At 40.1% G+C, this 13985-nt stretch overlaps 1 protein-coding gene across 1 annotated transcript in view; it reads right to left on the reverse strand.

Annotated features, from left to right (window-relative positions):
* The window catches only part of DOCK3 (dedicator of cytokinesis 3), a 147878-nt gene that overhangs the window by 77908 nt on the left and 55985 nt on the right, over positions 1 to 13985 (reverse strand). Inside the window, exons 8-9 of the mRNA XM_026041538.1 lie at positions 10274 to 10315; positions 9629 to 9783 (exon numbers count right to left, since the gene is read on the reverse strand). Of these exons, the coding sequence (XP_025897323.1) occupies positions 9629 to 9783; positions 10274 to 10315 (197 nt within the window). The remainder of the gene's footprint in view (positions 1 to 9628; positions 9784 to 10273; positions 10316 to 13985) is intronic.

Genomic DNA, 13985 nt, shown 5'->3' on the forward strand with positions numbered 1-13985 from the left:
CTCAGTCGTGCCACAGAGCCACCCAGGATTGCTGCCATTTCTTCTTGTATATCCAGGTCCCCGGCTGCCACTGAACAACCTCTGCTTGGGAAAAGAGATTTTTTCTGTCGCGTTCTTCAATGTTTGTGAATACGTCAACACATCAGTTGTTTTTTTATTGTCATAATATTGGGGGTGATCTTTCTTTCAAAAGGTTTCTAATGAAATACAACTGCTCATGACACCTCAATAACGGAAGAAAGGGAAGAGTAAGGTTTTGATGAAACAGTAAGAGTCAAAAAATAAAAAAGAAATCTGGCTCTACCTTCATTGTGGAAAGATCACAAAGTTTCCTATTTACAAAAATACCTCAAAAGGCRTCTATGTTTTGCTACCCTACTTTAAAGGTAAAACTCTTCAGCTGAGTAAGCAATTTGTTAGTGGTCCATATGCTAGCTTCTACAGAAGCATTTTTCAAGTTTATTTTCTGGTACTAATGTTTACCTTCTGGAGTTGCTATTTCTTGCTCATCCTCTGGGAATAAAAAAATTGTTGTCTTTGCAGCTGCTGGGAGCTCGCCTCCAAATTAAAATCTCCCTGGGCTTCCTAGAAGGAGTCTTCAGGCCTTGGATGGTCCATGGAAGARCATCTACTACCCCTCCATAGAGGACTCACTGCTCAGTTATAATAATGTCAACCAWAAGTAGTGTTAGAGCCCCAGTGCAGAGCAGGGTTTCAGCAGGAAATAATCTATAGGGGTCACACATCTCGCGATGTGTCTGAACAGGGATGCAAGGACTATTGGAAAAACCTTTCTTTACAAGCMAATGTCCGTGTTTCTTTCTCGTGGTCGGCTGCTCAGTGCCCATGACCTGCAATAGACTCGAGACGGGGTGGAAGCGCCTTGCGTCACTTCATAGAGAGTATTTCATAAAGACACGGTGGGGAAAGGGACACCAAGGGGAAGGGAACGTGGCTCCGAGCGTGGTGGTCCCAGCAACACACGTCGCTTCCCGGCACATTCAGGCCTGGGGCTCGGGAAGGACGAAGCTGCCACGCTGGCCAGAAGCCCCAGCAGAGGATCACAGAGCTGACAGCAAGGCTGGCGCTGCGAACACGGGGTTTCCATAGGAACAGCAATTAGCTAAAATAACTACCTGCCGCTTCTCACAACCACCTTCAAGCCAAAGAAACTCCCCAGAAACATTAAAAATGTTATTAGAGCCTGTAAATGAACAGCAGCCAAGCTCCAACTGCTCCTCCTGGGGTCCTCCCGCGTCCGCTTGAACATTCAACACAGTCATCGGCATTTCTGCTTGTTATTTAAACCCTAAAAGGGAGATATTTGTGTTCCTGAGGGGAGGTATCTCCATTAGGGAGAGTAAGTTCCTGTTTACAAAAAATAAAGAAATTACTAAGACGGGGTGATTCCTTAATCCCCACGAGTGATGCTGACCTCAACCTGGGCAAGCCCGTGCGTGAAACTTCTAAACTTGAACATTAGGGCTTTTTTTTTTTTTTTTTTTTTTTTTTAAATCAAAATGAGTATTCTTTCTCTGTTTCTAATCTGGGAGCTGCTAGTTTGTCTGAAACTGCTCTTAAATCCATTGCAACGACAGCTTCGTTTAAACTTGCCTCTATAATGTGCACCCTTGCCATTTGGCTTTGCGTGACGCGGCTTAGAAGCCAGAGGGAAAAGCTCATTAGTCAGGAAGTCTCATTCCTAGAAAAATTCCCTGAATATTAAGGAATAATTATGAATGAGACAGAGGATTTTTCCCCATAGACAAGTTCTTGCATTGAGGGAGAGAACTTCTCTGTTTTAAAACAGCTATCAAAAGACTGCTATTAAAGAAAACAGAAACGGAAAATTTTGCATGCAATTGCCCAATAAAAGCCAAATGTAATTTTCTGCTTAACACCGCAATATGCAATTGCGGAACACTAGAATATTTTAAATAATTTGCAATCAACAGGGAATGAATTCACACACATTGTCACAGCACTGGCACAGCTATTACCTAAACAGAAAAGGAAGGTGGAAATAAGGAAATGTAAGGTCCATTCCAGGTGGGAAAGACTCTTCTGCCACAGCTCGGGCCAGYTCCCCAGGGCCTCCTGGCATCACTCGTCCTTCTCTTGATCTTTCCACACTACTCAATGTCACTTCCTCTTCCACCTATTCAATTCCCGTATCCATCTGTCCAATGACCTTGTTTTGTGACTTTATTAACACTCAATTCCCTGTCTGTTCCTCCCCTATCCATGTCTGTAACCCTTTGCCAGTCTCTATTCCTGGCCTTCCCACCAGTCAAATTTCCGGGATTACTGTGGCAGGAGAGGCTCTGCCCAGCTCGCCCAGCTCTGGTGCGTCTGTCTATGGGACAGGAGCGTCTGTCTACAGACACTCAGTCCCCTCAAAACTGTGGTAGGCAGCATCTCAAATCTCTTCTCCAAGAGAACTTGGTGGAGAGCTTGCTATCAAATCTCAGAAATYTGCTTAGTAATTAAAACAAAGTTCCAGAAGACAATAATCTTCTGCATTAGAAAGTGTTTCAAGAAGATTACTCAAGAAGAAATGTGTAAATACCATGTAGTGTTAGCTACTAATTTTTGAAGTGCTGATTTACATCCCTATTGACAGTGTAAAAGGTCAAAGAAAAAAGACAACTGAGCTGCTACCAATAAATATACAAAAGGATCAGCATTCCCATCACCTTTGTCAAGGTTGCCTTCAGGTAGATAGATTTGAGTCTTGTCAGCCAGATTGGAGAAAACAAAAACTATCAATTCCCCTGCAAACTGATCGTTCAGAGTCTTTCAAAGTGCTGAATATTACTCTTTTTGAAACAAAGTTTTTGTTTGTTTGTTTGTTTTAATAGCCTTACCACATGGCAGATTCTGTCATTTCAATTTCACTTACAAGTAGCAACGGCAGTTTAAATATATTAAGTAGAACAAAACAGCACAGGAGTAGCTTGAGAAAACTCTTCCTTTCCTAACACTCATGCTGCCCAAAGTGAAGCCATGCAGTGGAAGTTAACCTGCTCATGAGGCAAGGAGACAATATATCCAATATGTTTAAAATAATAATAGTCTTGTTTCCCAAATACTTTCAGATCCTTACCATCCTAAAAGCTTATGTATTTCCTGATTTTATCAGATTTTTTTTCTGCTGACAAGGGTCTCAAGGTCACCAGATGAGTTACAGAATGGAAGTGACCTACATTATTTCTGCAATTAGAAGTTACCTACATTATTTCTGCAATTAGAGCCCATACACAACTACAGAGCAAGAGTAACAACCAACAAATATTGTCACTTTAATATTCTTCATACATCCTCGCAAGAAGGGCCAGATGACTTCATTTGTCACATCTATTTTGGACCATGTAATAGCTAAATCCAACTATCGTGATTAGATGGAGAGCCCATTTTTAGCCCATAATTACACGTTGCTTCTAAACCACGTTTCTTTCTTGAGAAGTCCTCTGTCAATGGCACCATATTCCTAAGACGGCGGACGTGCCTGCGTTGCTCAAGTTCTCCCAATTTACCCACAATTTCAGAGCGCTTCCACTGAAACCATGTTCCAAACCATCCATCTGCAACAGCGTTAGGAGCTGAGTTATGTTTTCCATCCTTTTCCCCTCTTGTTTTTCGAGTTTAGAACAGAAATGGATGTTTCAAACCACCAAATCTCTAGCACTTTACTGAAAACTGGCAGCTGGATAGAAGAGACTCCAGCATCTACTATTTTATCATCACCGTGGGACTCAGTTTCCTCGTATTTCTTCATGTTGTTTACTTTGCCATATGCTGAGACTGAATGGATAACAATTTAATCCTCCAGTGATAAGCACAGGAACGTGAAAAGGCATCTCCACAAAACACAGTAAGATGCTTTAAAGAACCAGATGTTGACTTTGCTCACATCTGCTGAGCGATCAAAAAGCAGGACAGGGTGAGAGGACGAAGCATCTTTGYGACTTTTGCTCTTGGTCACTTGGTTAATGGAACAAGGCCCTTCTCTTGCAGTTGGGAAGCCACCTCAGGTAGTAGAAATGATATATACTGAAATAAGAAATTAGTTTTMAGAGCAGATGGGATCATTATAATCATTCACTCTGGTCTACTATGTTAACGCCATTCATGTTAATGAATTTTTTTTAAAGGTCATCAAGAACACTGGAGATATCTGGTTAATAAAAAGGTATAATTTATTACTTTGTCCCTTTTTTCGTGTGTGTGTGTGTGTGTGTGTGAATATTTGCTGTGCCTTTCCTTAAATTAAATTGTTATGCACATCAGGACATCAACCTATTGTGCTAGCATGTGCAGCATATAGAGTAAGCACCACAGGGTATTTCAATGGGTATTTTGGACAAGCACCTTATATCATAGCACACCTTTCCTTTCTTGGTAGCAAATCATACCATGCCCCCATATCCAAAAGTTTAAGCACATTATCTCTAGTCAAATCCACATTTATCACCTAGGTAATCAGAAAGGATTAGATAATTATATGGTATCTGCTCTTTGCATGAGGTTATACAGTTATAAGTATAATGTGRTTTAGAAAAAGCACAAGGTACAATTTATTAAGGAGAAAAAAAAAGGTGAGAGAAATGCTTCTCAGTTTRAGTTAATAACTCCCCAAATTATGCTTATGCTACTACTGCACCCTTCCTATATCCTCTCTCAATACAGTACTTGACCCTCCCACAAGCTCGCTCTTATGAGTACTTTGACTTCCATTTCTCTTTCTTTTCCTTTCTTTCTCTCTCCCCTTAAAAATGAGCATTTTTTCTAAATTCAATTATTAAGTGCTAACTGGACAAAGAAATTGACTCCATCTGCATGTGTGTTTTAAACAGAGTAAAAGGGAAGAATCAACACAAAGAAAAAAGTAAATTTAATGTAGTGGTGAAGTATTGAAGGAAGGATGCCTGCAAAAAGARTTAAACTGAATGTTATGAGAGAAATAGAAAAATAGGTGGAAAGGTGAAAAACTTGAATAACTGTTTGATGAGGACCTGGAGAAAGCGAATGCCAAAATCATGAGTGTGAAGAAACGCAGGGGGGACAATACTGCGCTCTCCACTGCTGCCCAAAACCAGACATTATGGAACTGAAAGCAGGCAAAGTGCAGCCTTCTGCCGACATGAGAACCATCCAKAACTCTCAAGGTCAATAACTATACAGCATCTTTCTTCTGCCTAAGATAGTCTCCTTTTATTGTACTGTCAGATAAACTGCTCATTAGAATATACATATTTATACATGCCCCCTACATTCGATCCCCATTTAGGATCATTAGAAATCCCCTGTGCAGGCAGAGTTCAGGCTGGGCAGTACTTCAGCAACATGTTTGTTCCCCCTTTTACCATAAAGTTACCTTTTTACCCCCCATATTTCCTACTGACAGCATGAAATTCTCTCAAAGCCACGCAGACTCACGGTGTATTCTATATAAAATCACTGCAAAGCCATAACACAAGTTCAGATTGAAATACATACAAGAACTGCATGGTATATCTAGCTGCACTCTCACATGAGAGATGGAGAGCTGTGCTTACCAATTCCATGAACAAACAGTAAAACATCTTCTCAGCCTTGCCTGGGTCTATCTTTTAGCCCAGTACATCCTACGGCAATTATTTGCGAGTTTTCTGTCTTTTTACTGGCTTTACTTCTTCTCTTCTAGCTCCTCTGCCTCATAGTTTGTTCGAGGTTACAGAAAGAATCAAGATGGATACATGGAAGCACAGCTGGACCGATGCTTTTTCCAATCAAATGCGAGGCTAAAACAATACTAAAATAAAAATCAGATCAGTGAAAGTGGTGCCCTTCATATTGCTGCTTGACACTTCTTGTTTGAGGGAGAATCATGCTTATAAAAAGAAACTGGGTTTCACTGAGGAGGAATAAGAGCAGCTGCCAGCTCGAGCACAGAGGCACCCTGGTGCCCTTCAGGACAGCCCTCGTACCCGGCTGGATACCTGTGTATTTTACAGTCCCTGCACATTGCTAAACTTCAGGCTGATTCTTGTACACCAACACGCAGAAACTCATCAGCTTTCAAGACTTCATGGTGCTTATTGAGGGATTTGGAATAGCTTGAGGATTCTCCATAGGAAAAAAGATACGCAGGATGAATGACAGAGCAGAACTTRGCTTAAATGGTAAGACAGGGTGCTGAATGTTATATTTCCTAGSGACTCTTGGAGAGCAGGCATAATCACTGCTTATATACCCAAAGCTCTAAATTTTTCCTTGTTATTAACTCTTCCTCTCTAGATTGCTCTATTTTCATAGAAGTGATTCTCCATTTGAGCTACTTGCCCCTGCACATCCTATAAAATACTGAGGAAACAGACGATTACGGAAGTGGCAGGACCCTCAAGACTTGCCAGACTTTGGGGTGAGAAAAATTCTGATTCTGATCCCTCAAAATTGGTTTTATCCATTAAAACAAGTTAAGGTTAAAATGCTGAACTTAAAAATATGCATAATATTGAAAAAAATTACAAAGACACAAATCTGACTGCATTATTAAGACCATTAARGCATTCAAGACCACTAAGTTTTCTTCCTGGCTTTCTTGGCATCTCATCTAGCTTCCACCTCTTCCCTTATATAAATCTTTCTTAATTTTAGAAAGCAATATGTTTGCTTAGGATAGTTGCTCTATTAGCTCTTCCGTGATCTCCCATGGAAAATGGAAATCAGAAAAAAAGCACTTTTTCCTTTTGCAACCTGAAGGCTTTCCTTGTCTGGTGGAGCTCTCTCCACGTTTCCTTGGGCGCTACAAGGTGCCACAAAGACAATCTTATTACTCTACTGGCTTCTCATCCCTCCTTGGTTCTTCAAGCAACACTTCCAAAGTACATTTTTATGAACTTCAAGCCTTTCTGCCTTTAGATTGCATGTCTTTGTTATAGATTTTGTTTTGTTTTTTAGGCACAATATGGATTTCTTATTCATTGGAATAGAGTTGTATTCATCTTATAACAAGGTGCATTGGGAGTATCACACAGAGAAACATTACATTAGCACCAGAGCAGAATACAGCAAGCAGCTGAACTGAGTTACATCTAGCTCTACATACATTTACATTTTGTTTTCTGGGATCACATCTGGAAAACCCTCTTCTATACAAATTGAAGGCAGACAATGCATTATACTGAAGAATTACCATTTAGCTAGAATCATTATTTCTAAAAGAAATGTGTTAGGCAGAATTCAATCCTATCAGAGCTCAAAGAAGCTTCAAGACTAGTGCCAGTCTCAAAGCCAGTTGAAGTTTCTCTCTTYTTTCCCTCTAACTTCCTTTAACTTCCATGTGAGAAGCAAACTGAAGTGTCAAAGCTTAGTAAAAAAGTTTGTGTTGTTAGCCTAGCATCTTTTGCACGTAAAGAGAATAACCTGAAACAGGTTGTAGAGTCAGACATTCACTGATGCAGTTGTTTGCTAGCAAGTATTTCTTCTTACAATTTTCTTGTTGGCACAAAAAGAAAAAAAGTACCTAATTTTTATTATGTCCAAGTCTTACCTTCTGGACAGCCACGTTGCTTTTCTGACTACCTGTATTTGCCCATTATCCGTTTTGGCTATTTCTCATTTCCAGACAGCACCAGCCATGAAACAACAGAGCACCACATTTGCATGTGGAGCCTGGGAATGTACCTCCAGCTCGAGCAGCCACCTGAGCGCTAACCTGYATTCAAGTGTTACTTCTCTTGAAAAAGAGAAACCTTGAGCTGATTTTGTGTTTATCCCGAGTGGGAAATAACAGCTACAACCAACACACCTGCAATCCACGATGTGTCCGAAGCACTAATGTGCCAGGCAATCTCCAGTGTAACCATATGGACAGCTTGGATCCATCAGTGCCAAAACCCTCCCACAAAAGTCACTTTATCCTTTCAGCGAGAACACAGCATGCAGAAATTTGCTTGGTTTAACCTCARTCTACCATTTCATGAGGTGCACAGAGCAGGAAAGAGACTTCATCCTTTAATGTAGATATAATAGCATCGTTCTCCTTTTGCAGCAGCACATTTATCYGCTTTGGGTTTCTTCCCTACAAAAGAGCTCAGCCTCATCACACACTTCCCCTCTTTGGGATGCAAGACATCATAAAAACGACATTTGCACTGCAGCCCCTCACTGCTGCACGATACCAGGAGCAGGATGGAAACACCCGTCTGCACCTCAAAGCATTATTTGATATATTTAAATATGCCACAACTCTCCTTTGCACTTCTGCATCGTTGTAGCTCATGTTTTCCTCATGATTRAGGAAATTCTCTCGCAGGATTTCCCACTTGGTGTTTACAAGCTACGCAGAACCGTGGCCCAAGGTGATCCATCATCTTTAGAAGTAATTTCTGAAGCTTGTGCAGTCAGGGCTGTAGTTTCTCTTGTCCTTTACGTGCAGCTTTCCTGACCTAAGTAACCTGATGTTTTACTATTTTGTGTTATGAATTAATTGTGGAAATTTTTGCTTTGTAGGAAGCTTTGCCATTCTCACCTTGCACTCCTAACAGTCATTTTCTGTTCCTTTTGCCTGTAATTACAGACATGTCCTAATTATAGGTATGTTATCAAAAYGAACATTTCTAATGCAGTGCAGGTGAAACAAACGTGGTGCAGTATCAGACCAGGCATTCCTCCTCCTACATGCCTCAAAATGGTTCAGTGATCACAGATACATATTTATAAACAGCACCTGAATTATTGGAGCTTTCTATATGCTCACTAGGATGTGAAATGCTACAAACCTTGATCACTCTGCTCTGAACTTCCTTGGACTAAAATTGTCAAAATACAAAGGGAAGACAGCTCTGTTTGTTTTGATTTTTCTTGCCTCGGGTTGAAATGCATCTAAACATCATTTTTGCTCAAATTTATAGGGTAGTTCTGACCACTTCAAAAAAAAAACAGTCTGAGCCAATTGCCAGGACTGCCCTTAACCAAAATTCAAAAGAAAACCCCAACACAAAATGCTGTACTCGAGCYGAGAGCAAGGTACACGTCACTGAGGAGACAGTGCACATTCTCTGATGCTCTTCTACAAATTCTAATGCTTTCAAACCACATGCAGCACATTTTGCATGGGTTTGAAATCAGCACTAGCTACCTCAACACACTGAGCACCCCAGCTGTCCAAGCTAGAGTTACTGACAGAAAAATACAAACACCCAGACTTATATCACTAGTGACAGTGATGAAAGCAAGCTGTATTTCGACAGTTCTGTAAGGCAGGAGCACTCAGTCCACCACCTAAAAACACAGCAATCTTCTTAACCAGAGACACCACRCAACCCAACTAGTACTAGTATTTCTTAAATAATGGCCCTAAGATGGCAGGAACTAAATGCTAAGACATACCTTAACACAAGAAGATGATGTCAGAAATCTGAACAAAATTCACTCATTGTGTCTTTCTAACACTTCTGCRGATAGGACAACCAGCATTACTTATATTCTGAGGTAGGCATTGCAACACCATAACTCAATTCATCAACTTCATCCTTTCAGTCACTCCATGACAAGAGCTTGTATACTCTTTTCCAACAATTTAACTACTTTGTTGACTATTTTTTCCCTTTAGAAAGCTTTTAAGTTCCTCGAGTAGTCCTACCTGATCTGTTTGCCTTCTCGAACGTCATATAAAGAAAAAAAGACATCGGTGTCTTCTCCAATCGTGTTGTAGGTGAAGCTCTTGAGGCTGAGGAAGAAGTGATGAGGCACTGGCAYGCGGCAAGCTTCCCCGTGACGCTGACGGATCGTATCCACCTGATTAAAACCATAAAAACACTTTCTCAGTTGTTCATAAATGAAAGATTTTAAGTAATGTCTTTTTAACAGCTGCAGTTCATATATAAATATAGTGATAATTTAGGTATATCAATCTGATGTTGAGATAACCTGAGTTAAAGCCAAGCACCAGAAAAATTTATGTTTTCATCAAGTACATCAAGACCTATTCATAAAACCAAAGGATGAAAAAGAGTGCCCAATCAAAAAAAAAACATTTCTCATTTTGATAGAGCTTTATATTCTTTGTAAGCTGTTCCGAATAAACAGGTTACTTTGGGTCTCACTAAAGGGATAAATGGAAATTGGAGTAGGACCTTTCTGAGTGAATTGTTGTTGGGGATCTTCAGTGAAAATGCTCCATGAGACTTGTCCAATCTTATATATGTTTTATACCTTTATGGACAGATATATTTTCAAATACTTAAAGACAATGAAAATTCACATGCAGACATTGTAGAACAGTTACCTGTGATGTGCTCTGCTGGACGCTGTGTCTGCTTGATAAATGCTGAGAAGATAGAGAATAATAAAGTTTAGAACTTTTGAGGCAAGAAATATTTACATTACATCTGCAGAGCAATAAAACAATACTTTTAAAAGGTTGTTCAAGATTATTAGCAACCTTTTGTTTCCTATTTTACAATATATCAATTACAAGACCACTACCTTTCTAATAGGCTTTTTCTAATTCTCAGGCCTCYCTTAGCTTAATTACTATAATTTAACTGTGGCATTTAATGCAGGTTTTAAAGTAAATSGCTATGGTCAGCTGGGCAGAACTTCCAGTACTGTAACAGCATTTCTTTTCAGGAGGTCCTTGAGGATGTTGCATAATCTATGCATCCTCTTGCTAAAGGAGGAGATAACRTTATCACTAATCCTCATCTATGAAAAAGGTGCTTTTGTTCAAATCCATAAAAATCTAGAAAGAAAGACTCAATATCTCAAAATTTTTGCTCTGATCTGGTCTGTCACAAAGTCAAATCCTGACAAACTACGCAAGACATTTCCAAAACTTCAGCTGGCCAACACCTATATACAAATGTCTGTATTAAGAGCTACGTCGCTGCRACAGAGTGCAGGGGATGATCCTGTATTTAAAGCCTTTCCTGCTAAGAGGAAATGGTATAATCAGAAAATGGACTGCAAGCCTCTCAACTCAACCTTTTTAATCTCTAAGGGAAGATTTAATACTAATTTAAATTGAAAAGGTTTTGGAGAGCTTTAAAAATACATATATCATTAGTGATTCTGCCATGCCTGTCTGACATATTCATTTTAAATAGGCATTTTAAACTGAAATATTAATACTATTGCACATGAACATATATCATCTTTATTATTCCCTATCTCTATCCTTCTAACACACAGTTTATATCTTCTAAGAAACCAACCTAGCCAAGCCTGATCRGCTGACAGCCTTGTGGCTTCAGAAGAGCTGGAAGTCCAAGGGATCCCACCAACATTCAACTAGAGTGATTCCCAAACACACCCTTGTCTTCCACTCGGAAGAGAAAACAGAGGGAGGACTCATTACCAGAAAATGAAAGCTAATCTTCATAATGAGATTAAATCAAGATGATGGTAATTTAAATGGCATATTTTGACAGCTCCATGTTCACTGTTATAAAAGTGTCCTCTTCTGCACTACCAGAAGGAGAAATTACGATCTCCAGCTGCACTGTGCATCTTTTGACAGCATCTTCCTCCCAATGACAAAACCCCTTTTAGTTTAAGGGCTTGAGTTGCTTATTTATTCAGTGAACATCAACCGGCTCTGAAGTGACCAGCTATTAAAACTGTTCAAGCTTCTTCTTTTGACCAAAACTCAGCTGTCAATCCAAGTGGTACCATGGGAGATGAACTCGAGTCAGGGAGGTGAGCAATGGTCCAAAGAGCGCTGGCCTCCACAGCCAACACTGCTGTTTGCAGAGCCCATCGCTAGCAAAACCCTCACCAAYTGGCTGAAAATTAGGTTGCAAGTTTATTGCAACCAAGAGACTAGATTCCACCCAAAGCACCTATGTTCTCATGGTTCTCATTTCTCAACACATGAATGAGAAGGCGAGTGGAAAAAGCCAGTGAGGAGTTACCAGTGGTAAATCATGTTTAACCAAGCCATTTTTTTCCATCCTGAACCTGAGGATGGAAAAGGCTGGTGGATGACTTGACTCTAGCAAGACACTCAACGGTCTCGCACAGCAACCCAGAACACAAGTTGGGAAGCGATACCTGCGTGGGCAAACTAACTGTATTGATAAAAAATGCTCTGGCTCAAGAAGTAGCAGCTAGTTGCTTGTGCTTGTAGCCAGTATCCAAGTAAAGCGAAGCTCTTCTTCAGAGATCAACCCCAGGAGCAATGCTGTCTTGGTAAAGTTCACAGAGGGCAAGACCTCTGAAAGGAAGGGGCCTTAGGCAGTCTAGAAGAACCAGTCAATAGAAACTTTACAAAATTCAAGGCAGACAAAAGCAACTGGAATAGATTCGGCGAGGCAGGCGGGATGCTGCCTGGCACTGTCACGCTGGACAGCAAGCTCAGCTTAAGCAGAAGTACAGCAAGTTCAGCAAAGGACTTCAGTGTCAGTTTGAACTCCAGTACTGAGCTCCTTGGCAAAARTCTGACCATAAATTTTTCCACAATTTCAGAAGCTCATGTAAAGCAAAATGTATCTGTGCTCTGTGGAATTKGCTAAAATCACAAACATCATCAGAGGGAAAGAGCAGTCTGGTTTCCTTCGGGAACAAAACAAAYATTTCTGACAAATGCCACTCATCCCAAAGCCTCTAGGATGAAGCTTTGTGATGACTTCCCTGGAGAAACACAAAGTCCAAGGCTCTAAGGTCTGACATTTCTGACAACGAGATGAAGAGAATGAAACCTCATCTAGTAGCTGGAAATGAACTTTGCAAATAAAACTAAAATCTTACATATCGTCTTTAAACTTGAAAATTTTACTAATAGAAGAAATGGTAAGTCTAGTAACTCCACACAGAATTTCTTCCCACTTATATATGAGAATGCCCAGGATGTTGCCTTGTATGTTTTTCTGCTAATATGAGATTATTTCTTATGGCACATTTAGCATGTGCCATACCGTGCTCTAAATGTGAAAAGTAATTGTGAACTCATGACTATATTCGATAGATCTTACAAGCAAAAATCTCATTGCACAATTGAGAATCCATTAAATATTTTGCCAGGCGAACGGAGGATTCTTCCCCCGCTTGAAGAAAGAAACCCCTTCAAACATCTGCAATATTTAAGTTAAAAAATAATAGGTTTTCCGCTGTTTTGATTCCCGAAATTGCCTTCTGACTGTGGACGTGATGTGATCAGACAGCAGTGTCTTCTTGAATCTGCAAACTGAGGCAACAGCAAAGTGTGAACTGACTAATGGTCATATCCTGATACCAGCAGAGACCTCAGCAGCAAGCTCTGCTGAGCTGAGGACTTGTCCTTCAGGGCTAAGGGCAGAGTTRTTTCTTTGCTGCTTTTTCAAGGAAAACTCAGGTGTAAACGCACCAGACTCCTTCGTCTACGGTAAATGAGGAATTAGCACTCAAAATTATTACTGTAGGGTTATATGCTTCCTAATTACCTCATGCAACATTATATTTTTCCCCAAAAAAAACTACTGTTGTGTGATGGAAAAAAAGCCAAAACAGCAATAGCATGTAGCCTGTTTTAACAAGTGCCTTTGTCCCGGGGAAAAGGACATCCTGCACAGGAATAAAAAGTGCYTAGACACAGACTTACCACTACCTAATCTTAGCTAATTAAGAGTCAAACAACATTTTCAAGTAGGAAGGTGATTACTTGCAGAAGTCAGATCATAACATTTACTTGGCATAAAAATCAATTTTCTCTTTTTCTCCAAAAGCACCTTGAAAAGGTTTTTGCTTGTGCCTCTGAACATCACATGTTCCTCACTTTATAGTTGCATCGTGACCCTGAACAAAATTAACTGCCTTATACAGYCCTCCTAATGCAAGAGGACCCAAATAAACACCTTGTGAATTGTATTAGTGGCTCTAGGGTTCATTAAGAGCACAACTCTCATACTTCAAACAAATTTAAATTTAGTGTGAGATTAAATTTCAAACAAATTTAAACAAATTTAGTGCGAGATGAACACACTAATGGCTGTAATGATAAAAATTGGACCCCATTGCAATGA

Source organism: Nothoprocta perdicaria, unplaced genomic scaffold (assembly GCF_003342845.1).
Source record: "Nothoprocta perdicaria isolate Ctin4 unplaced genomic scaffold, notPer1 scaffold_287, whole genome shotgun sequence".
Classification (NCBI taxonomy): Eukaryota; Metazoa; Chordata; class Aves; order Tinamiformes; family Tinamidae; genus Nothoprocta; species Nothoprocta perdicaria.